At 45.8% G+C, this 24,788-nt stretch overlaps 1 protein-coding gene, 1 long non-coding RNA gene, 3 other non-coding genes and 1 pseudogene across 5 annotated transcripts; 5 read left to right on the top strand and 1 right to left on the bottom strand.

Annotated features, from left to right (window-relative positions):
* Positions 1-2,517, top strand: part of LOC119271837 — a 43,988-nt pseudogene extending 41,471 nt beyond the window's left edge.
* Positions 2,518-7,016: 4,499 nt separating this feature from the next.
* On the top strand, positions 7,017-7,097 carry TRNAL-CAG. Its single transcript has one exon. It is a non-coding gene; the product is annotated as a tRNA-Leu (tRNA).
* A 3,359-nt stretch (positions 7,098-10,456) lies between these two features.
* On the top strand, positions 10,457-10,537 carry TRNAL-CAG. Its single transcript has one exon. It is a non-coding gene; the product is annotated as a tRNA-Leu (tRNA).
* A 3,772-nt stretch (positions 10,538-14,309) lies between these two features.
* Positions 14,310-14,390, top strand: TRNAL-CAG. Its single transcript has one exon. It is a non-coding gene; the product is annotated as a tRNA-Leu (tRNA).
* Positions 14,391-15,734: 1,344 nt separating this feature from the next.
* LOC119266899 (probable LRR receptor-like serine/threonine-protein kinase At3g47570) lies at positions 15,735-19,050 on the top strand. Its single transcript, XM_037548182.1, has 2 exons — positions 15,735-18,468; positions 18,553-19,050. Exons 1-2 carry the CDS (start codon positions 15,735-15,737, stop codon positions 18,909-18,911), a joined length of 3,093 nt encoding a protein of 1,030 aa, XP_037404079.1. The 3' UTR covers positions 18,912-19,050.
* Positions 18,718-21,332, bottom strand: LOC119266900. The gene is made up of 3 exons (XR_005132187.1): positions 19,939-21,332; positions 18,894-18,978; positions 18,718-18,814 (listed from the first exon to the last, which is right to left on the bottom strand). It is a non-coding gene; the product is annotated as an uncharacterized LOC119266900 (long non-coding RNA).
* Between the last annotated feature and the right edge of the window lie 3,456 nt (positions 21,333-24,788).

The raw sequence follows: 24,788 nt of genomic DNA, 5'->3' as shown, positions 1-24,788 counted from the left end.
TGAGGGGGCCAAACCCCGGAGACGCATGCCGCCTCTTCGAACATGCCACCACACCACCCCGCAAGTATGAGGGGCCGGTGCGACGCTCCGGTGGCATTGCTACCCCCAGGGCCCCCGTCCCGCCTACCCCTGGAGCGGTTGACCACGAGATCTAGCCCTTTGACTTTCCACGGATGAGCTTTGAACAATGGACCTCCCCACCCGGTTGTGTCAGGTCAACTCAGAGGAACACCTGGAAGCAACATCCAGGCCAAACCACAGCTACATCCCCTCCGTGTAGACCCGACGCGTCTGTTTCTCCCTTCCACGTGTTGGCGGCGGGCGGGCTTTGACTTTGCATGGACGGGCTTTGACCAGTGGACCTCTCCACCCGGTTATGTTAGGTCAGCCCATAGAAACACTTTGGAGCAATATCCGGGCCAGATCCACAGCAAGATCCCCTCCGTGTAGACCCAACGCGTCCGTTTCCCCCCTCCAGGTGCCGGCGGTGGCGCCGTCCGTGAGGGGGGCCAAACCTCGGAGACGTGTGCCGCCTCTTCGGACATGCCACCACACCACCCCGCATGTATGAGGGGCCGGTGCGACGCTCCGGTGGCATTGCTAACCCCCCAGGGCCCCCGTCCCGCCTAACCCTGAAGCGGTTGACCACGAGATCTAGCCCTTTGACTTTCCACGGTCGGGCTTTGAACAGTGGACCTCTCCACCCGGTTGTGTCAGGTCAGCTCAAAGGGACACCTGGAAGCAACATCCGGGCCAAACCGACAGCTACATCCCCTCAGTGTAGACCCGATGCGTCCGTTTTCCCCCTCCAGGTGTCGGCGGCGGCGCCGTCCGTTAGGGGGGCCACGCCCCGGAGATGCGTGCCGCCTCTTCAAACATGCCACAACACCACCCGGTTGTGGTAGGTCATCCCATAGAAACACTTGGGAGCAACGTCCCCTCCGTATAGACCCAATGCGGCTGTTTCCGCCCTCCAGATGCTGGCGGCGGCGCCGTCCGTGAGGGGGGCACACCGCGGACGTGAGGGGGTCACACTCCGGAGACGGGTGCCGGGCGTTTGCAACGACCACTCAACTTATGTCGCATAGCTGTTTTTGATTTTAATAAAATATAAGGACCTATATTCAAAAGAACATGACGACACATTATTAATGTGCTCGAAAAAAATACAAACTATATATATATTCATAATCTATGGAAAAAATTACAAACTACATATATATTCATATAATACATAAAAAAGCATGAAAACATATTTAAAAAAACATAAAAACATATGTAAAAAAGCATAAAAACATATGCGAAAAAACGTATGTAAAAAAAATAGCTATGCCGACGGCAGGGTTCTGGTGGGCGCCATGCCGCGGATCGGTGACGTGGCACCTATGCTGACGGCTGCCGTCAGCATACCTACGTCGCGGATCGGTGACGTGGCATGCGGAGATATGCCGACGGCCGCCCGTCCCGACCGTGGGCATAGGTTTGACGGCGTTAGCCGCTAGTCACGGGCGGGGTCGCCGGGCCCACAGGTATACCGACGGCTGATGTATGCCGACGGCTGCTGTCAGAATGTCTGCGCCTAGGTCGACGGCCGTTCTGTGCCGACGGCGGCCGTCGGCATAGATCCGTGTAACCTGACGGCCAGGCTAAGCCGACGGCCAGGACTGGGCTGTCGGCATATCTCAAACTAGGCCGACGGCAGCCGTAGGCATAGGTTTGGCCGTCGTGGTAGGGCCGTTTTCCGGTAGTTTTTTTGGCCATTTATAAAATAATATTTCGGAGGTGTCGCGGGCACGTGCGAGTGTGAATGGGCTCAGAACGGATAACGGAGAGAACTGAGAGACCCGGACGAATGCAAGTTTTGAAAAACATGCAGATGAAATGCACATGATGACATGGCAAAGTGCAACACGCAAGCGGGTGACATGACGACGATGGTGAATAACTGAAAGACATCTGATGCATCGGACTCGGCGTGTTACAAGTTGGTACGTCATGCCAAGCCTCTGCGTGTCCATGCTCTGCGGCGACCCCTCCTGTCGCGCCGCGCGTGGCTTGCCGGAGCTCGCGGTGCTCGCCACCAGGTTAACGGTGGCTAACGCCACGGTAGCCAAGGCCAGCATCGAGTCTGCGCTCGCCCACGCCAAGAACGCCAAGGCCAGGAAGGTCATGCGGTCATGCCTGCAGCTCTACGTCAGCGGCGTCGTCCCGCCACTGCAGTGAGCGGCGCGGTCGGTCACTGCTGGGCGATATGGCGGCGTACCAGAGAAGCTACAAGCGGCGATGGACGCCTCATATGGGTGCACCAGATTGGCCGGAGACGAGGTGGCGCTTCCCAAGGAAGACGAAGAGTTCTACATGATGGCCTACGTCTGTGCGAGCCGTCGTCGGATGGGTGCAAGATGTTATCGGCTGACATTCATTAACCCGCTCGCCCTCTGTAATAATAAGATAAAGACGCTGTCAACCTGTAACAACTATGCAATGGTGTATTGTGGGTTTATTAGTCTTAGCTAAACTCTGGTGCTGTTATTCATATCCGAGTACCTATACGCCGCATCCCGACGTGCCCGCTGGCACTGACCAGCAGTCCCCATATATCTATGTCCGCAACCATAGTATTCAGATCCCCACACCCAAATCCATGCAAATCATGCAGCAACGTAACACGTAGATCAACATCACAAACAAGTTCACCGGATAGAGAAATATAGATAGATACGACAGTTCATTCGACAGACTAATCAGACCCAAAATAGAAAAAGTTCACTGGATTAAACTCGAAATAAAAATGGAGTATGCGGAGGGCGAGATCACCACTTCATGGCCGGGCCCTTGCCCTTGCGGTCGGCGGCACGGTGGTCCATCTCCTCCGTGTATATGTGTCCGCAGTGAGAGGATCGTTGTTGTCGTCGTCGTCCGAGCTGGTGGTGCCGCTCTCCGACGCAGAGGAGATGTATCTCGCAAGACAACAAATGGTGTGGCTCTGCTCCCGGGCATGGCATGCCGCCTTCGCCTTGGCGCTCTCCTTCTGCCTCGCGAGGCACTCTGAAGCCTCTAGCCCGAGGCGGAGCGCTTTGTGTTCTTCCACCGGAGGCGCTTCGCGTCAGTCTCTGCCGTGGTGAGCGAGTGCCGCATAACCTTGCGGAGGAGCGCCTCCTCCGGATCCACCAACATGGAGGGTGCGCGCTGCCAGGACAAGCCGGGCTCCACCGTGGCCATCGACCACTGCCGCTCATGCCGGGCGGCCTTCACCTCCGACTCCAGTATGTGCATGTGCACCGGAGCCACAGGCACGAGCAGCAAGTGCTTCCCAGGCGGTGTCGGAATCGGAGGGGAAGGGAGGGGGGGCGCCCTGCTCCGAATCTGGAGCGGGGCAGAGGGAGAAGGGCACGGCCTGGAGGGGCTGGCGGTGGAAGCCACTGAGCTCGAGCTTCCACCGATGTCGAGCCGCGACCGCTCGACGGCGAGGTGGAGCATGAGCTCCGCGTCGTCGGGCGCATCGCTGCCAGAACCAAAGTCCTCCTCTTTCACAAGGTCGTCCTGGTCCATGGGATTTGACTCGCTGCCGGACTCATCGCCGGACTTGGCCATGGTGGAGGAGCGCAGAGATTCGGAGAAGTGGAGAAGACGAGAAGGGAGCAGAGAAGTTGAGTGGACTGGGAGCTCCGACTGTTTGGACCCATCGAAAACCCAGCTGATGCCCTCGCGATTTCGCAATCCACCCTCTCTTTTCCCATGCAAGTTTTTGACGCTTTGTCAAGTCAACCCCTGAAGCAGCGACCCACGCTATTTCCACCTTCCGCCGCCACTACGATGGATCCACTGGAGCGCGCCCACCTTGTCCATCGTCTTGCCTGACCCGATGCCCGCCGCGAATATGCAAAACTTGTGTATCATTCCGTTGATAGGAGTATGAGAAAACATAGGCAGGCAAATGTGCAAATCCACGTACACAGAAGACAACATGATGTGATCGCATGAACAGAACAAAAGAGGGATGCTCGGCCCCACAAAACCATAGCTACCTCGCTGGTAGGATCATATCTGAACCCTTGGCTTCCCAAAGATGCACATCCTCTTGAATGGTTAGGATCAGGTGCCTCACAAAGGGCGCTTGTCATGGAAGTTGTAGTTGTTTCTGTGCTTCTAAAGCTAGCAGGCCGTAAGCACCACGATGAAGGCGAATCCCTTGCAATGGGCATCCGATATCTGATGAAAGGGGCCCACCCACCACAACTTCAAGGGGAAGTCTTGGATAGGCAACAATAGTGGATCTGCACCAGGAGAGGATTTCATGCCATAGCTACCTAGAGAATGAGCATCCAACCAACAGTTGTTGCATGTTATCTAACTCCTGGTCCCATACGGAACAATGCGGCTGACCTCGTGGAGCCAGGCGGTTGGCCGTCCAACACCTATTCTAGAGGGCGAGCCAGAGGAAAATCTTGATGTGCAACAACACCCATGTTTTGCGGATGAGACATGGGTGGGAATTCAGGATAGAGCTCAAGAAAAGTGTCGCATCGAAAGACTTGGTGGCGTGTTGACCAATAGAACTCAGAGAGAGAGAGAGGCCGAAGATGGTGTCAAAGGTTGCATACTGGACCATCGAATGCCTTCAAATCACGATAAACAATGCAAACCCTCGTGCAACAAGGAGAGCTTGCCGCGACAATGCAAGACGAGGGCATAAATGAGAGAATGAGAGGTGCGATCTCAGGGGTTAGCCATTCATCTAGTGACTAGTCCAGGACCGACAGGAGCAACCGTCTCCAACATGCCACAAAGTGGAGGCGCGGAACATGGGACTAAGATCGGAGTCGAAACCTGCCGATGCCAAGCTTGAGAAGGACTAGCAAATATGCATGTGTGCTGCAACGGGAAAGAAAATATCCACACACCCTAGCAGACATTCATGTTGCCACCTTTTCTATTCGCCATCATCGTAATTGGTGGTCATGTTCTCCATCTATTCACGATAAATGTGATCAATCCTAGAACGATGAACTTTGTCATCACACTCTAGCTTGTTGCATTCGTGAGCCCTCCCCTGCACCAACTTTGTAGTGCTTACATCACCATCATCTCATCTGCATATGGTGCATGTGTAATCCCACAAAATTGAATGCATATAGAATGTTATTGCAACTATAAAATATTTGAGAATATATTTAAGTAAATTAATTAAGTTGGTTAGTTCAATTATGTTCTAGCTAACTGGAATAAAAACCAATGTATCTGATGACCTTGTGTGGTGGTGATAATCGCTCATGCTTGGGGCTAGAAAAGAGGGTCAGACAGTCGCCACGGATTCGATAGCCGAACGATGAGAACTCCTCTTCAGCGTTTGATTGCCCCTATAGGGCATAGGCGTCGCCGATGAACCACGACCCAATAATCTTGCCCCGTCCATTCGCTCGCTCACTTGCTACCTCTGCGCGCCCGGTTGTTTGCTGGGTTTCTTGCTTGTGTTTTTTGCTGATGGTCTTTCATTTCAAGAAAGAAACCTATCAGTTTTTTCTGTTACTTTTGAAAATATTGTTGAAATAAAAAAAATTATAGATTTTAAAAAATATTAACAAATACCAAAAAAATTCACAAATTTTAAAAAAGATTAGTCAATTAAAAAATGTTCACAAATTTTAATATATATAAAAAATATGCGTGTATGTTGCAACGGGAGAAATAAATCCTTGCACACCCCTAACTATTCTCGCCCCTTATAAAAATGAATTCATTGTAATTGGAAAAAAAATCCTGATACGACATTGTAATCTTCTCCAGTGATTTGGCCATCCACCTCATGCTTGGATGTCCCCCGGCAATTTCTACATCTCACGAGGAGCAACATCTACATCTCATGTGACGGCTATGGAGCCGAGCGCGGCATCGCATCTTGGAGGGATCGGGAGACAAAACAACATCGATGATCATTCCCGTCGCAGCTAAGCTATATATATCCATGATGGCGTGCAAGTTGTACATGGACTCCCTTTTTCAGTTTTTTTTATTTATAGGGACTCTGTAATGAATAAATTCAGAATCCTTTTGTAAGATGCATACTTCAACAGCCTTGTAGACGACTTGATTTCTATACGCATGTACTCGGTGTTTTTTTTATTTAAAAAACTCACGTTCGTTAAACCAAGCCGAAGCCGACAATGCAGATGTAGAGAGTGGGAAAGGCCAAAAAAAAAACTTTTCTTTAGCCAGGCTCCAATCAACCGATTGGATGTATTGCTGGCGCTAAAAAAGCCTGGACCGTTCTTTTATTTTTTATCATGCGCTGCTGGCTTTTTGTTCAAAGAGTGCGCTGCTGGCTGGGCCTGTGTCGCGCGCTAGGCTGCTGGGTCGCATGTGTGGGCTTGGTCCAATTGAGCGCTAGGCTGCTGCTCGTTCCATCGATCCGATCGACCAGCGCTGAGACTCTTCTCAAAAAAAAAAAAAGAGACCAGCACTGAGATTTTGCTAAAAAAAACAGCGGTGAGATCGATTGTCTAAAAAAAGGGCGATGAGATCGATCGCGTGGAAAGGATCGATCGCTTGGGAAAGTCTTGACGAAAGAGGAGTGGAACAGGGAGCGGTACTCTTTTCTTTAGATAGGAGAGAAGAGATTACCACGCGGATAAGATTAAGGTTTGGGACAGGTCAGCCACAAAAAAAAAGGTTTGAAACAGGTTCTTTTAAATCTCAACCGTCAATCTTACATAACATTAACAGATATAAAAGGATGGCGTATGAAGAACTATGAAAGAACCATTCTTTTAATATTATTATAGGTATAGATATATAGGTATTAGGTATTAGGTATATAGAAGATATAGATATGCGACCCCTTGAGATTGTGGAGGATGCTAAGGAATTGCTAAATTTTGCATTCTCTCTGCAACCTTACCGAAGCAAATAACTCAAGCACATCAGATGAAAGGTAAAACGAAAACAATGTGACATTCGTGAGTTTCAGACCTATAGTTTGTACTATATGACTTTTGTTTTCGACTTTGTCATTGAATGTCAAGATGGCCGAGTTGGTCTAAGGCGCCAGTTTCAGGTACTGGTCCGAAAGGGCGTGGGTTCAAATCCCACTCTTGACATATTTTTGTTTTTGTATTTTTCTTCATTTTTCTTGTTTAAATAGTGCATCCCTCTATGTAAAATACTACATCCCACAGGTGTACGACGTAAGCTGCTAAACACACCATCTGGTCCGAAAGGGCGTGGGTTCAAATCCCACTCTTGACATATTTTTGTTTTTGTATTTTTCTTCATTTTTCTTGTTTAAATAGTGCATCCCTCTATGTAAAATACTACATCCCACAGGTGTACGACGTAAGCTGCTAAACACACCATCTGGAGTATCTTAGCTTATACGGTATGACGCGAACCAACCAAAGTTTTTTTTTTTTTACATCACGAACCAACCAAAGCTTGTACTCCTATGTAGCACTGCTGAACAAATCAGAGTGCAATGGAGTTGCGTGTACTTCTTAAAAAAATGCAGGCAACGTTAGCTCATGCTTGAGATAAGGATCGGCAGACAAATAATTCAAACTGAACCACAAAGCATCTGAACACATCTGTAGAGAAAACATTAGACATGGACTACGTTAACAGCAGATGGATAAGCGTACTCGACAGTATGGGATTACGAAGAAGAACACTGTAGGCAGTCGTGCTGAATTCCCAGAATTACTTTCAGTATTGCATCGTGAGTCAGTGCTCCACGAAATTAAGAGGATCCGAGCTTGGCGCCTTGGCGAGCTAGCAGGGAAAGGGAGGGTCCGGATCCCGGGGAGAGGGGGAAGAGAGGCGAGGGCCATGGCCACTGCGCTGGAGGGTGGAGGCGATGATGGAAAGGAAAGCTGTGAAGGTAGGGCTGGTTCTCGGGGTTGGAGAAGGAAACGGTACCAGATGATCTTCATTATTGGCTTAGAAAAAGCAATGAAATATTCTACACCTAAATAGTTAGCCATGCTAAGGGAAATACACGTTGGTTCTTGGTTGTATATACACCTTATATGAAGATTATTTTTTAATAATTTAACAAAAAATCAAAATAGTTTAGAAGTTTTTTTCAGTAAAGTTGACTTTCTTTTGCACTAGTATATGAATTTTCACCCAAAAAACCAAAGTTGACTTCAGGGCAAAAAGTTTTTTTTTTGCTATTATAGGTCACTATTCACACTATTTTGGCCAAAATTTTGTCTTTTTTAAAAAGAAGTCAAAGGGGGGTTTTCTTTTTGTGAAATTTTTCTCACAAGTACAATGAAAGATCAAGTTTATTTCAAAAATATTTTCATAATTTTTAAAGTTTTTGTTGAATTACTATTTTTTTCTCCATATAGGGTGTAGATACACCCAGAACCGAACGTCCACGTCCGCCACGCTAACCTATTTTTCTTACTATAACATAAAAGTACGTCACCTCAGTATGCAACATACTTACATGGACAAGACCCATATCAATGTGCAAATATCCATGAGAATATTTAATATATTATTCTATTTATATTTAATAGTAAATATTTTACAGCCGTATAATAATCAAACACGACTTCAAGGCATCACCGTCGAACACCTCGTTGAGTTTGTCACCCTTTGGGAGAGGGTCTCCCACATCAACCTCGACGTCGACACACCCGACAGCATAACATGGAAGTTCACTACTGACGGTCTCTACTCAGCGGCGTCGGCCTACAAGGCGCAGTTCTTGGGCCACACTGACACAACCATGATCCCGACCGTTTGGAAGATTTGGGCTCCTCCTAAATGTAAGTTCTTCGCATGGCTGGCAATCAACAATAGGATTTGGACGGCGGACAGGCTTCAACGTCGTGGGTGGCCAAACTGTAATCTTTGCCCACTATGCAAACAAGTCCAGGAGTCGGCGGCCCACCTACTATTCCAATGCCGATACACTATTAGAGTTTGGCGCATGGTCAAAGATTGGCTTGGCCTCCAGGATGTGCATCCTTCTAATTGGAGTGACGCGACTTCCGTCAAAGAGTGGTGGAGTCACAATGCTAACAGGAAGACCCAATCGCGAAAGCCACTTGCTTCCTTGATGCTTCTCATCTCTTGGGAATTGTGGAAAGAGAGGAATGCACGGATCTTCCGTAACGAGGCCGTTCCAGTGGGTGTCATTGTCACTAGGATTAAAGAGGAAACCTCGCTTTGGAGCATTGCGGGGGCGAAGCACTTGAGTAATGTAATGTCGCGAGAGTGATTATTGTAATTCAGCCACGGGCCTTAAACCTCTAAAAGTTCTCTCTTAATCAATGAAAATGGCAAATCTTTTGCCTCGTTTCAAAAAAAAATCAAACACGATAAAGCTTATGCAACAACATACGGTGTGTCATCTACTTTCCATGTGGCTGCCGCCATGACCATTTCTCTTTTCCTTATTCTCCTTTTCTAAGCACACGATTCAATTTTGTCTATGTCATGCTCAAACAGAGTGCATCGGATCAGATAGCGTGGGACTTTGGTCGTCCTTCCAGCCAACCCAAAGGAAGCTGTGAATGACACAATTCGTGTGCCTGAGGATGGACTTGTTGAGGGCGATCACCATAAGGAAGTGCACTCGCATTGTGCACAACACATGTCTCGCCAGCGCTAGTACGCCCCCCTTCGACGACATGGAAGCCCTCCAAGTGGCAGCTTTGTCTCAACCCATCGACCAGCAGAAGCAAGCAAACACATGTACCTTTCGAATGGAGAGGGGAAGGCCGAGGTAGGGAATAGGGAAATTCGAGATGGAACATGTCATCTCGTTTCCAATGATGGTCAGTTGGTCCAGTGAACATTGGATCATGAGTAGTTGGTGTACAGTCCAGAAGCAACGCTAAAGACTCAATGGAGCCCACTGATGGCAAGGATATTGCGTCAGTTTGAGTGAGGATCACTATATCATTGGCACACAGGGAGATGATAGATGACACATGATGCATAGTAAGGTGGTGGAAGATCCCACGTTGTACCTTAGGTTGGATTATGGAGTCGAGGACGTTCATGACAAGCGTAAATAGCATACGTGATAAGGGGTTGCCCTAACGAAGCCCCTTATCGTGACCAATCGGTAAACCCGGCACGCCGTTAAAGCATACACGTGCATGTCGAAGACGAGAAGAGAAAGATCAACTCCCGTTAGTAAGGGCCAAAGTTGAGTTGACTGAGGGTGTATGAGGAGGAAGGGCCAAGAGACGGAGTCAAAAGCCCTGACCATGTCAAGCTTGAGAAGCATACATCACACCTTAAGATTATAGCGCACGCGGATGGTTTGCTCCACGGGGAGGCTAAGGATTTTCTAAATTATGTATACAGTCGTTCTCTCTGCAACTTTACCGAACCAAATAATTCAAAGTGAAATGAAAACAATTGTGAGTTTGTGAGATTCGAGAGTTTGGGAACTAGTGTGCGATTATATAAAGTAATTTCGTTTATTGGCACAAACGTCAAGATGGCCGAGTTGGTCTAAGGCGCCAGTTTCAGGTACTGGTCCGAAAGGGCGTGGGTTCAAATCCCACTCTTGACATTTTTTCCATTGTTTTTTATTCGTTATCTTGTTTATTAAATAACCCATACCAAAAACGAAAAAAAAATGAAAAATACAAATCTGCAAAAACATTTCTTCCCTTACATTTGGATATCAACCATGCTTGTAACACGGAAGCAGGCCATTCATTGATATCACACGAGCATAGGCTGGATACCACTATAATCATACAAGTCGGCATTAATGCTTTTGCAGAAGTTTAAAACAGCACTACCCCAAAGACGAATCTAAATTTACACTCTGAAAGTCTGAATAGAAACCAAGCCATGTATAATATACATTCCAAGCACACGCAAAATGTATCTAACCTTTCCTCTTATATATTTAACTCAACAAAAAAATTATATGTATATGAAAGTACAAGAAACATCCGGGAGTAGGACCGAGACAAAACGCTTATTGTTTTTGGATAAAACTTGCAGCAAGGAAGGAGGGAAGATGCGATAACAATCACTAGCCGCCAACCCGTCTACCTTCCCTCTCGCCGCCACCAGAGTGAGTAGTTGGGCAAAGCCCGTTCGGCGTTGGATCCGACCGGGAGGTTTTGATCATAGGGGCTTGGTGTGCCACTGGTTGGTGGGCTGTTGTGGTGTGTGTGCCGGGGAAGCGTGGTCAAGATGCGGAGGTCTTCGACTAGCAGTGCTCGCCAGCGGCACTAGTACATCACACTTGGAGGGCCTAAGATCCGGCGCGAGGACGACCTCCAGTGACAAGATGCCCTAGCTTGGTCACCGGAGAAAAGGACATTAGAGTGTGGACCTGAACGGCAGTGTTGTGTACCTCGGTCCCAAATCTGGCGTGCAGCAGCATGGGCGACTTGATTCATGCTTTCTCTAGGTAGTCTATGTGTCTGGATTGGGGCGGCAAGGTGGTGGCATCCCAGTATAGGAATAACTAGATCGTTGGAGGCGCGCGTTGCTGCGTCCATCCATTATGACATTTTAATGTTAGTTAATGATTTAATTACATGTAGGCTTAGTATTTTAAGCCTGCAATATAATCCTCACGCCCATGAATCGTGTTTCGCGTTGTGAATTTTGAAACCTGGAATTTATCTACTGTTGCATATTTTAGCATGTTTATTTGACATGAGAATTTAACTACCAATGAAAAAAGGTTGATTGTATATTTTGTAGGAATATGTTATATCGTAAGAAGGTTAGTAATAGTTTGGTTTTCTATAGAAATAGCAAAGGCTGTGAACCACGGTGGGGCGAGGAAGCAAAAGGGGCAAAGCAAAGTTATAGGTACTAAATACTGTGGGCACAACAATAACATCTACACTAAATGGTCAACCAAATATTAAAAAAAGATATATAGTGGCCATGCTCGCCCATTTTTTGATGAATGATAGACATTATTGCAAATATATTGGCATAGAACATGAAAATTAAATACTAAAAAATTAGAAGGCCAAAATGTGAGATAAATGTGTATACATAAGTTAGAAAATAAAACTATTTGATACATGATCGAGGATAAACTAAGAGCTTGCAAGTGATGTCAACATGACCAAAGACAACTACATATACTTTGCTCATTCTCTACAAGGACCATAACATGGCTAGAAATCAAATCATTGATAGGCAAGGAAGTGCACAAGGCGGCACGGTATGACAAGACACCGGAGCATCTAAATGGTTTAGTATCTCTAGTGGAATCAATGGTCATCATACATAACACGTGACGAGAAATTAACACACTGATAATCTTTTTTTTATCCACTAAAGATGATGTTTAACTATTAGCGCGTAGCATGAGATTATTTTCTTCAAAAGATGCACAGTTAAGTAGTACCCTAACTAATTCCAACACTTTTCTGCAATTGAGTAAAACTAAATTATTAAGTTATTAACTTGCAACCAGGTATCTTATAAATGACTTGGTACCATGTCCTTGTGATCTATTATTGGCCTTATCTCCGGATAAGTGTTTAACCTTTTTTGGATAAACACAAGCCTTACCAAGCAAGAAACATGAAATGTTAAAGATCTCTTCTTAAACCAATTGTAATAAGTTAGATAAGAAACAAGTTAATAGGGGCATAACCGCAGAGTGAGGGCTTTTGGCGGGCGACCTCCATGGAGGTGGTTATTTTGAAAAATTCAATAATTATATTTTGGAGCTTCAAAAAATTCTGAAAAAAATTCTACACATTCATATGGATGTATCCTACATGTGTATAAAATCTGACAACGAAATACATTATGGTGAGAGCTACACAAAAAAGAGAAAAACCTGCATTTCTAATAGTGAACAGTGTTCGCACTGTTCATCAGTCTGAAAAACGCGATTTGTCTTTTTTGTGTAGCTCTCATCATAATGTATTTCATCTTAAAAATTTACACATATGTAGAATACATCCATATTAACATGTATGATTTTTTTCAGAATTTTTTGAAACTTTAAAATATGTTTTTTGATTTTTTTCAAAATACCCACCTCCATGGAGGTCGACCGCCGTTGGCGACCAGAGAGTACCTCATGAATATACAGAGCTTGGACTTATCTACATGAACACAAGTGTTTTGCAACCTGGACATGCAATAGAAGGGTGTGTATTATTTAACTACGAACAAAAGGAAGGACATCATATGTGCACATTGCCACGTCCATTTTTTTTTTCTATAGAACTGTAGCAATTTCTATAAATACATTTAGGCATGAAACATGCAAGTAAATTTGCATGAACTAACACATAAATATCTCGATAATTATAAACATGTAAATATTAGTTGGTGCCCAGAAAGATAGTGTGAAGCTGGTTCGAGCCTTATGGATTTTTAGTTAGGACGGTCGCTGGATAAAAGTTTTGTAGAAGTTCTTCAACAAGATTTTTGTTGTGAATTCTACTTTCCATCTTCTTAGCCTAAAATCCACGTGCATTATACCTCCCAGGACAACCATATTGTAACATGCTCCAACTTCCCTTTAGCTGCATCGACACATATTTATAAAAAATGTCACAACACTATAGTAGTTCCCTATCAAAATATGCTTCTATATATCAAAGTATCTACGACATGTTGTCTTAACAGCACGCATAAACACCTCTTGGAGAAGCAGCAGGCAGTATGCCTGAAGCAACAATAACAGTTAAATGATATTTCTTAAATATGATTGCAAAATTGAAGGATGTTTCTTAATCTTGAAACTATGATATCTAGAGTAATTCACCACAAATACTTTTACTCCATATATATTTCAAAGTAATTCACACAACACAAATTGGAATAGATGGCGTAACATTTGACAACACAACTGGCGAGTTCAAGTTTGCTTCATCCACAAAAGCTACCGGCAAATTCTCAATCTTTCACGAGGTAAAAGGTTATGGACAAAACATATGAGTATTTGTAGCCGGAATACTTATCGTTAATACCTTTCCAGTAGTTATCATCAACTCTTATTTTGAAAGCCAAGACAAAAACATTGGGGAAAGTGAGGCAAGAAATTTTGAATAAAACTGGAACGAAATTATGATCATGCCTCTACATAGTTAATGACTTCTGTTGTGGGACATCATGTGTTTGTTCTGCTTATATTTGAGTTGTTTGTTCTGAGAAATAGTAGTATTACAAACTAAATATGAATGATAAAAGAAGAGAAAAGGCACCTCAGCTTTAAGTTTCTCCCACACACGTTTGTATAAATTGGAGCTTCAACAAAACCAGGCACCAATATAAACCAGGTGTTTACTTGTAGGAGATTCTGCCGTATAAGTAATTTGTTTTTTTGAAGCGGACACAACGTCAAGATGGCCGAGTTGGTCTAAGGCGCCAGTTTCAGGTACTGGTCCGAAAGGGCGTGGGTTCAAATCCCACTCTTGACAACTTTTTCCTTTTTTCTATTTTTAAAATCTGTTTTTGCTTCTTTCCACATAGAGCCCATCCCTCTAGCTTAAGTACATCCAACAGCTGTCTGAAGAGGCCAGCACATTTTGGAATCATAACTACTGCAGTAAAAGAAAAATATAAGGGTTAAATGGACTAGCTTTTTATAGCTATAAGGTATGATGCGAACCAATCAAAGTTTTCATCTCCATTCTGAACAAATTAGACCGCAATGGAGTTGCTCATACTTATAGCTCGATTGATTTCCGTTCTGAAACCGTACACATGCTGTGCAGGCAACGCTGGTTCATGCTTCAGATATGATCGGTATACAGAGAATTTAGACTGCGCCACAAAGGCAGAGTAAAAGAAAATGGGTATACTAGACAATACTTCCTCACTGTCAAAAAAACGTCTTATATTAAGTTAAAGAGATAATATAAGATTAGGAAAGCAGAACAGCCTAAACCTTCAGTAAAAACGAAACCATGAATCAGAAATGCATCAGCACCAATCTCCAACAGTTTCAGGAACGCCCAGTGCGCCGGATCAGATCGAGAAGACTAGAATATGAACACCGACAGTTCCTCGGCAGGAGGAGTTTGAATTGAGCCTCACAGAGTCAACAAAAGAAGCTAACTGGAGAGATATTATATCAGCGAGGCAATAGCACACCAAGTGTGACCGAGTATTAAAACGGAACATATCAGCAAGGCAAGCAGCGCACCTGTCCACACCATATCCCCCTGTTCTCAACACTCCAGATACATGCAGAGAGCGTCAACGGACGGAAGCCAGAGATAGATAGAAATAATATGAATAAACCGAAGCAAATCATCTGAATTCTGAACCCTATCTTCCAGATACATGCACCTATCTACTGGCACGTTTTGATTTAGGAGAAGCTCTGAAGGAACGAGACAGACACATCATCTTTCTATCCATCGGATTTTCAAACTACTGAGGAATACCGTAGTTGCAACGGTTTTCGACCGTGCGTCCGTGTGGAACTTCGGCCCCGAGCATCTTCGGCTCAATCCCTGTGTGGCACCGTTAGGCTGTCGTCGGCTCGTCGTGGTTATCGCTGATCGATTCGACGTGCAGGTGGTTGTCAACTCCAGAGAAGCAATCCTGCAGGTTTGTCAAAAAGAGGACTCAAGGTCTACATCATTCCTGAAAGTCAGCCGAGCGGTGAAGGCGCTGTTGAAGTTTCAGCGCTACGCTTTCAGACGAATAAATAAATGCAAGGCGGCAAGGCACGTGTGACCACATCAGGTTATATCTGAAGAGGAAGAAACTGCTATTTGGAGACGCCCATAGTTGGAACCAGTATGGGCATGGCAATGGGGATCATGAGCTTGCCGTGGTCACTAGTGCTCGCTCTGACAATCGCTGTGGTGAGCGCCGGCGACGAGGCCGCACTGCTTGCTTTCAGAGAGCAGATCAGCGACGGCGGCTCGCTGGCCTCCTGGAACAGCAGCACCGGCTTCTGCAGCTGGGAGGGCGTGACGTGCAGCCACTGGACGCCGAAGCGGGCGGTGGCGCTGCGCTTGGACGGCAGGGCGCTCGTCGGAGCGCTCTCCCCAGCCCTCGGGAACCTCACGTTCCTGCGGACGCTCAACCTGAGCTTCAACTGGTTCCATGGGGAGATTCCAGCAAGCCTCGGCCGGCTCCGTCGCCTGCGGAGACTCGACTTGAGCGACAACTCCTTCTCCGGCACGTTCCCTGTGAACCTTAGCTCCTGCGTGAGCATGACCGAGATGAGACTGCGCAACAACAAGCTTGGCGGGCGCATCCCGACCGAGCTCGGGGACAAGCTCGCGTCCCTGGAAGTAGTCTCGCTGAGAAACAACAGCTTCACAGGGCCCATCCCGGAATCGCTGGCCAATCTGTCCTATCTGCAAAACCTTGATCTCGGCCTTAACCAACTCGTGGGCTCAATCCCGCCAGGGCTCGGCACCCTCCACAACATGCGGCAGTTCACTGTCGTCAGAAACAACCTCTCTGGTATGCTTCCAGATTCTCTCTACAACTTGTCATCTCTGGAAGTACTTAATGTAGGGGTAAACATGCTGTACGGAAGCATTCCGGATGATATCGGAAGCAAGTTCCCCATGATCAAAACTCTTGCCTTGGGTGGAAATCACTTCACAGGAACCATCCCCTCCTCAGTATCAAACATTTCTTCCCTCGTAGCACTTGGCCTCGTGCAGAATGGGTTTAGTGGGTATGTGCCTCCCACATTGGGGAAGATGGGAGCTCTCCAATATCTGAATTTGGCTGATAATAAGCTTGAAGCGAACGACAACAAGGGGTGGGAATTCATCACTTCTTTGGCAAACTGCGGCCAACTGCAGAAATTGATACTCAGCAACAATTCCTTTGGAGGACAACTACCAGGTTCAATTGTAAACCTCTCGACAACTCTCCAACAGTTATACTTAGATGACACTAGGATCTCTGGGAGTATACCCGCAGATATTGGCAATCTGGTTGGTCTCAGTGTGGTGCTAATAGCAAATACTTCCATATCAGGAGTTATTCCAGATAGCATTGGTAAGCTAGAGAACTTGATTGAGCTGGGCTTGTACAATAATACGTTGTCTGGCCTCATACCGGCATCTCTGGGAAATCTTTCACAATTGAATAGGTTTTATGCATACAACAACAACTTGGAGGGACCAATTCCAGCAAGCATGGGGGAGTTGAAAAACCTCTTCGTACTTGACTTGTCAAAGAATCACCGACTTAACGGTTCAATTCCCAGAGAGATTTTTAAATTATCCAGCCTATCTTGGTACTTGGATTTGTCATACAATTCATTTTCTGGGCCCATTCCTAATGATGTTGGTAGCTTGGCAAACCTTAACATACTAATTCTAGCAGGAAACCAGTTATCTGGCAAGATACCCGACAGTATCCAGAACTGCATAGTGTTGCAATGGCTATCATTAGACAATAATTCCTTTGAGGGAAGCATACCTCAGTCACTGAAGAATATAAAGGGGCTCAGTATACTGAACCTGACCATGAATAAGTTATCTGGTGATATTCCTGATGCCCTTGCTAGCATTGGAAACCTGCAGGAACTGTACCTAGCACACAATAACTTGTCAGGGTCAATACCAGTAGGTCTACAGAATTTGACATTATTATTTAAATTGGATGTATCCTTCAATAATTTGCAAGGCGAGGTGCCAAATAAAGGTGTTTTCCGAAACATCACTTACTTAGCAGTTGATGGGAATGTCAATTTGTGTGGAGGTACACCTCAACTTCATTTGGCTCCATGCTCCACAAGCCCCTTAAGCAAGAACAAAAAGAAGATGCAAAAGTCTCTTGTAATTTCTCTAGCAACAGCCGGAGCAATCTTGTTGTCACTTTCACTTATTGTTCTTGTTTGGATACTTTGCAAGAGGCTCAAACAAAGCCACAAGACATTATCACAAAATTTAATTGTTGATGACCATTACCAGAGAATTCCCTATCAAGTATTATTGAGAGGAACTAATGAATTTTCAGAAGTCAACTTGCTCGGGAGAGGAAGTTATGGAGCGGTTTATAAGTGTGTCTTGGACAATGAGGAAAGAACATTGGCTGTCAAGGTGTTTAATCTTGGTCAATCTAGGTATTCCAAGAGTTTTGAGACTGAATGTGAGGCCATGAGAAGGATACGACACCGTTGTCTCCTTAAGATCGTTACCTCTTGTTCGAGCATCAACCACCAAGGTCAAGAGTTCAAGGCATTAGTTTTTGAGTTCATGCCCAATGGTAACTTGGCTGATTGGCTTCATCCAAAATCTAAAGAGCCAGCTACAAGCAACACACTCAGCCTTGCCCAGAGGCTTGATATTGGTGCCGATATTGTGGACGCAGTGGAATATCTGCACAACTACTGTCAACCATCGGTAATCCATTGCGACCTTAAGCCAAGCAACATTCTTCTTTCTGACAACATGAGCGCCCGAGTTGGAGACTTTGGCATATCAAGGATCCTTCAGGAAAATACAAGCGGGGGAATGCAAAATTCATATAGCTCAATTGGAATTAGAGGCTCAATAGGCTATGTTGCTCCAGGTGACTGAAATTCTTTGAATATTACTATCTTTTATTTTTCACTCAAATATGGCATGCTGACCACAAAACTTTGCATAATTGTAGAGTATGGAGAAGGCTCTGTGGTATCCACTCATGGTGATATATATAGCCTTGGCATATTGCTGCTTGAGATGTTTACCGGAAGAAGCCCAACAGATGATACGTTTGGGGATTCATTGGATCTGCATACATTTGTCGAGGATGCTCTTCCGGATAGAACCTTGGAGATAGCTGACCCAACAATCTGGCTGCATGGAGAACCAAAGGATGATATGACTAGTAGAATCCAGGAGTGCTTGGTTTCTGTCTTCAGGCTTGGCATATCCTGCTCAAAGACACAGCCTCGAGAGCGGATGTTGATAAGAGATGCAGCGGTAGAGATGCATGCAATCAGAGATGCGTACCTCGTGTTTGCTGGTTAGCATATTGGGGAACATGGAGCAAAAGGGGAGCCTCGCCTCAAGACATTCAATCTGGAATTATGTGATCCTGCAATAATAGGAGTTTCATATGTAATTTTAGTTAGCATTTGTTGTCGGGGCTATTTTATTTGCAACTGTATCAGATAAGCATAGAATGGTGTTACATAATATTACTATAGCAATAGCAATTCTCAGCATATTACATGGGTTCTCAAAATTTGCAAAGATTTGAGAAATCACATCCTCAATCCAGAAGGCTGGCAACATGAATTTTTTGCTCCAAGCAAATCAGCAGTCAGACTGTTAACAAAGTATTATCCATGTGTACCAAAAAAAGACATAGAGGGCATTACCCAGTAACAGAAATTGACCTTAATATTTCACATATCCAGTAAGAAATGCATATATTTGAAAGCACGAGGAATTTGTCACAAAACAGAAATCAGACTAGAAATGCATTAATATCATTCAGTTTCAAAAAGCAGCAAAACATGTAATCCTTCTAACGTGCGTGAAACCAAGTTACCCAGCTACATACTAGCACATCCCGCATCAATTCTCATCAAGTACTCGCAACATTCCAACATAATCATTCTCGAAAAAAATATAACCAGAGTCTAAGCAGCAACTGACACCAGACAGTGCTAGTACTACTAGAGAATGTGCACTTGGGGGCCGTCCTTGATTGATCTGGAGATGGCAGAGTCGAGCAGCAGGACTGCAGGAGGCATAGTTCAAGATTGACTTTCCTTATTTCATTCCTTGCGGTTAAAGTTAAAGGCAGCACACACAAAAAGCATTGATATTAAGCATGCAATTGGCCTGTTTTTAGAATAACCAGCCAACCTCTATGCAAAAGGGAAACTGACATGGAAAAAACAACTCCAAGAGCCGGCAGAAAGAAAAAAAGCAATTGCCCACAGGAGTACAATCACTGAGAGTTGCAATAATTGTTATAGCATTATCGAACCAAAATCTAGTTACCAAAACATGACAGGAAGTACAACATTAGAGTGAGATTGTGCACCTGAAAGAAGCGACTGTATATTCTGGCAGCCCCAGATTGTGTAATTGCCAGGTTTGAGGCCCCTATCCACCATTTTATCATACAACTGGAATGCCTCTTTATATTACCTACCAGGAAATACCCTTCTATCATGACACTAAAAGTTGTTTCATTTGGTGCTAGATTGCTGTCAATCATCTTATTAAACAACCGAGAAGCTTCATTTGGCAGAAACCATTGATGAGGGCTGTTAACGTATAAGTAGTCCATGCAACAACCTTCTCAGCCATCTCTGGTGGAGTTCCATGGCACTGGATAGGCCCCCTTCTCTATATAGACCGGCTATGAGTGGAGAATATGAAGCTACATTCAGTCTCACTCCTATCTTAGCCATCTCGCCCAGAAAGGCCGTCTGCCATGTCCAAATCCTCCTGTTTCGCAGCAATCATTAATTAAGGAAATGTATGGATAAACTGTCATTCTGACTCCCTTCTCCCGCATCCTATCAAACATATGAAGTGCATCCTCCATCACCCCCCTTTTGCAAAGTTCAATGTATCAGCATAGCATAAGTCACCTCATTTGGCACCAGACCCCTGTCTAACAACTCACTGAAAAGCCTGTCTGCCTCACCGAACATACCATTCTCGCACAGGTTATCAGGCAATGCATTGTATGCAAATATGTTCGTCGCCATACCCTCTTTCGTAGCCTACCAAGCAGAAATGAGCAATTGACCTCTGATGGCACGAAAGCAAGCCTGGCCATGTCGCCATTCTCAACGCCATTTACAGCTCCTCTGTCCAACCAAACCCATACAGCAGCGCCCAGTCACCACCACGTTATTCTTTACCTCGCGGCTACCACTGCCTCCTGAATGCGTTGATTCTTGCCCAATCCATACAGCAGTACATACGACACCACGCTGACCTTGACCCTCAATCCTCGCCACAAGCCTCTCCGTGCAGTGAGATTCCCTGCCTCGCTGTAAGCCCGAATCCCAGCCGTGTAAACATACTCATCCAGGCAAATACCGGACTGCGGCATTTCATCGAACAGGACACGGGCAAGGGTGAGCTGACGAATCTTGACAATGGGGGACGATATGGGGAAGCCGCATACTGGTTCGGAGTGATGCGGCGTGCGGGGAAGATGGCGAGACGGACGGCATGAGCATAGACGGAAAGCGCTGGGAGGGAGAGCCAGAGCGGGGAGGCTGTGTGGGGAGGCTGGAGCAGGAGGAGCGAGGAGACGTGGGCGGGGGCGTGGCGAGGCCGGTGCAGGTCGCGGGCGGAACGTCGTGGAGGAGGTCGGCGAGGAGCTTGACCATGCCGGAATGGGTGCGGAGCGAGGGGGCATGGGGCCGGCGGTGAGTCGCCGGAGCAGGTGCCGGACGCCGCGGGTGCGAGCTGTGCCCTGTGCTATGATGAGCTGCAGCCGGTACGGCGCTGCGTAGAGTGTTAGAGTGTGCTGCCGTTGGATCACGAATCAACGCCCCGCAAAATGAACTGTGAGGTGTGTCCGGGCGCGCTCGCTGACGATGCATGGACAATCACAAACCCATGCAAATTACGTCCATTATACTCCCTCCGTTCCTAAATATTTGTTTTTTATAGATTTCAAATGAACTACCACATACGGATGTATATAGACATATTTTAAAGTGTAGATTCACTCATTTTACTCCGTATGTAGTCACTTGTTAAAATCTTAAAAAAACAAATATTTAAGAACAAAGGAAGTACGATATAGTACCATAAAACTTAGCACTTCCGACATGGGTAGGGCCGAAAACAGTTTAAATTTTAGCTAATTATAAACGTTAAAAAACCTAGATACAAACGGACAGGGGCGGCCAGAGTTCACCAGTCCCTCGTCGTTACTTTCCCTTGGGGTCTCGGTGGTTGTCAGTGGTGCCCACATCCGTGGTGGGTGGCTTGTCATACTGCCGTTGTCATTGTCAGAGCTGGCGGACGAGGACGAGCTAAGGAAGCCCGCGAAGCGTTGGGCGGCACGGTTCACCTCTACTGCGAGCCGGGCAGCTCTCTCCGCCGCCACCTCCTTCGACTATGCCACCTTCGCCGACTCCTCAAGCGCGCGACGGAGAGCCGCCGCGTTCTTGAGACGGCGGCGGCCGGCATCTGTCTCCGCCGAGGTGTAGGACTGACGGATTACAAGGTGGAGCATTGCATCGTCGTCCTCGGCAGGCGGCGGCGGCGGCTACAGCGAGGATCTGGATGACCCGCATTCGTGTCGCGCTCCGTCCTGTGCTGCCGCCTTCATTACATGGCGATAGAGGCATCCCACTATCTTTCATTGCTGCTACTGTGCCGGTGTGCTAGGAAGTGCAGGCACCAGCACACAACGGCTTCTAGCAGGGCCCGTTGCTGGGGGTGTCGGGCGCCATAGCTCACGTTGCCGCCTTGCCATCAATGGTAGAGAGCGGGCAGGGCGGCGTCGGGCCGCCGCAGAGGAAAAATTGCTCTAAAGTAGATGCTCTAAGGTAAAAATAGGAGATTCGGTTGTAGATGCTCTAAAATAGTCTTACCTTAAGCCTAGACATGACAAAAATAAGATGTATAATGAATTACTCCCTCCGTCTCATAATATAAAAGTATTTTTTACACTATACTAATGTAAAAATCGCTCTTATATTATGAAACAGAGGAAGTATTTTTAAGCTGGTTTGGCGCCCAGATATTGGGTGTGGAATCGCGGGTTCACTTTCGAATTCCGTAACCCACTCATTTGGCTGCGGTGGAATCGGCCGCTGGAGTTGTACTAGGATATCCTCATATGTGTGACGAGAGATATTGTGTTAAAGGGCATCTTCAATGCTACTACTTCTAAAACCGACATTGTACATCCACGGGTAGTGACATAAGAGCCGTTCATTTAATCGTACCTGCATCAATTTCGACACAAATTTAAATAAACCACACAAATTTCATCAATTTTGACACAAATTTGAATAAACTAGACAAATTTCATCAAACACGACAAAATTCATAAAAGTTTAAACACAATTTACATAAACAGATGATATTTCGTCAGTTTAACTTGAACCTAAAAAAACATAGACTGTCTATAGTGAAAGTGTGGTGTGAATGTGTAGAATCGAAAGTATGTCTAGAGGGGGGGGGGGGTAATTAGACTACTTGACCAAATAAAAACTTAACATTTTTCCAATTTTAGTTTTTGGCAGATTTTAGCTATTTTAGGACAAGTCAAGCAATCATCACACAATTCAAGCAAGCATGCAAAGATAATATTGGCAGCGAAAAGTAAAGCATGCAACTTGCAAGAATGTAAAGAGAAGGGTTTGGAGAATTCAAACGCAATTGGAGACACGGATGTTTTTCCCGTGGTTCGGATAGGTGGTGCTATCCTACATCCACGTTAATGGAGACTTCAACCCACGAAGGGTAACGGTTACGCGAGTCCACGGAGGGCTCCACCCACGAAGGGTCCACGAAGAAGCAACCTTGTCTATCCCACCATGGCCATCGCCCACGAAGGACTTGCCTCACTAGCGGTAGATCTTCATGAAATAGGCGATCTCCTTACCCCTACAAACTCCTTGGTTCAACTCCACAATCTTGTCGGAGGCTCCTAAGTGACACCTAGCCAATCTAGGAGACACCACTCTTCAAGAAGTAACAAATGGTGTGTTGATGATGAACTCCTTGCTCTTGTGCTTCAAATGATAGTCTCCCAAACACTCAACTCTCTCTCACAGGATTTGGATTTGGTGGAAAGAAAATTTGAGTGGAAAGCAACTTGGGAAAGGCTAGAGATCAAGATTCATGTGGTAGGAATGGAATATCTTGGCCTCAACACATGAGTAGGTGGTTCTCTCTTAGAACATATGAGTTGGAAGTGTAGATGTGTTCTGATGGCTCTCTCCACGAGTAAAAAGGAGGTGGAGGGGTATATATAGCCTCCACACAAAATCCAACCGTTACACACAATTTACCAATCTCGGTGGGACCGAATCAACAAACTCGGTCGGACCGAAATAGTAAACCTAGTGACCGTTAGAGATTTTCGGTGGGACTGGCATGCAATTCGGTAGGACCGATATGGTTAGGGTTAGGGCATAACGTAATCTCGGTGAGACCAATTACACAAACTCGGTGAGACCGATTTGTTAATAAGCTAACCAGAGGGTTGGTCAGGCAAACTCGATGGGACCAATTCGCTCTTCTCGGTGAGACCGAAATGTTACGAAAAGGAAACAGTGAGTTTACATTGCAATCTCGGTGGGACCGATCCGCTCTTTCGGTGAGACCGAAAAGTTACGAAAAGGAAACAGAGAGATTGCAATCCCATCTCGGTGAGACCGAGATCCCTATCGGTAGAACCGATTTGCTTAGGGTTTGGCAATGGCTATGACAAGTGAAACTCGGTGGCGCCGGGTTGAAAGAATCGGTAGGGCCGAGTTTGGCTTTGGGTTTAGGTCAAATGTGGATATGGGAAAGTAGCTGAGGATTTTGGAGCATATCATTAAGCACATGAAGCAAAAGGCTCATTAAGCAACACCTCATCCCTCCTTGATAGTATTGGCTTTTCCTATGGACTCAATGTGATCTTGGACCACTAAAATGTAAAATGAAGAGTCTTGAGCATATGAGCTAGAGCCAATACTTTGTCCTTAGCATTTTGAGGGTTCCACTTTCACCATCCATACCATGCCAATCATTGAGCTTTCCTGAAATGATCATTTTGGAATAGCATTAGCTCAATGAGCTATATTGTTATGAATTACCAAAACCATCTAGGAATAGTTGCACTTTTAGAATGGCACCGGATCCCGGCTTAAATTAACGAGGCCAGGCGAAGGGACATGAAGCCGGCTTCAATACAACGCG

Source organism: Triticum dicoccoides, chromosome 3A (assembly GCF_002162155.2).
Source record: "Triticum dicoccoides isolate Atlit2015 ecotype Zavitan chromosome 3A, WEW_v2.0, whole genome shotgun sequence".
NCBI lineage: Eukaryota > Viridiplantae > Streptophyta > Magnoliopsida > Poales > Poaceae > Triticum > Triticum dicoccoides.
Note: the sequence above shows the minus strand (reverse complement) of the source record. Positions and strands in the feature narration are given on the sequence as shown.

Coding starts and splice junctions, on each gene's coding strand:
- LOC119266899 (XM_037548182.1), top strand. CDS start 15,735: ATGGGGATCATGAGCTTGCCGTGGTCACTAGTGCTCGCTCTGACAATC. Junction 18,469..18,552: donor AATAGGCTATGTTGCTCCAG/GTGACTGAAATT, acceptor GCATAATTGTAG/AGTATGGAGAAGGCTCTGTG.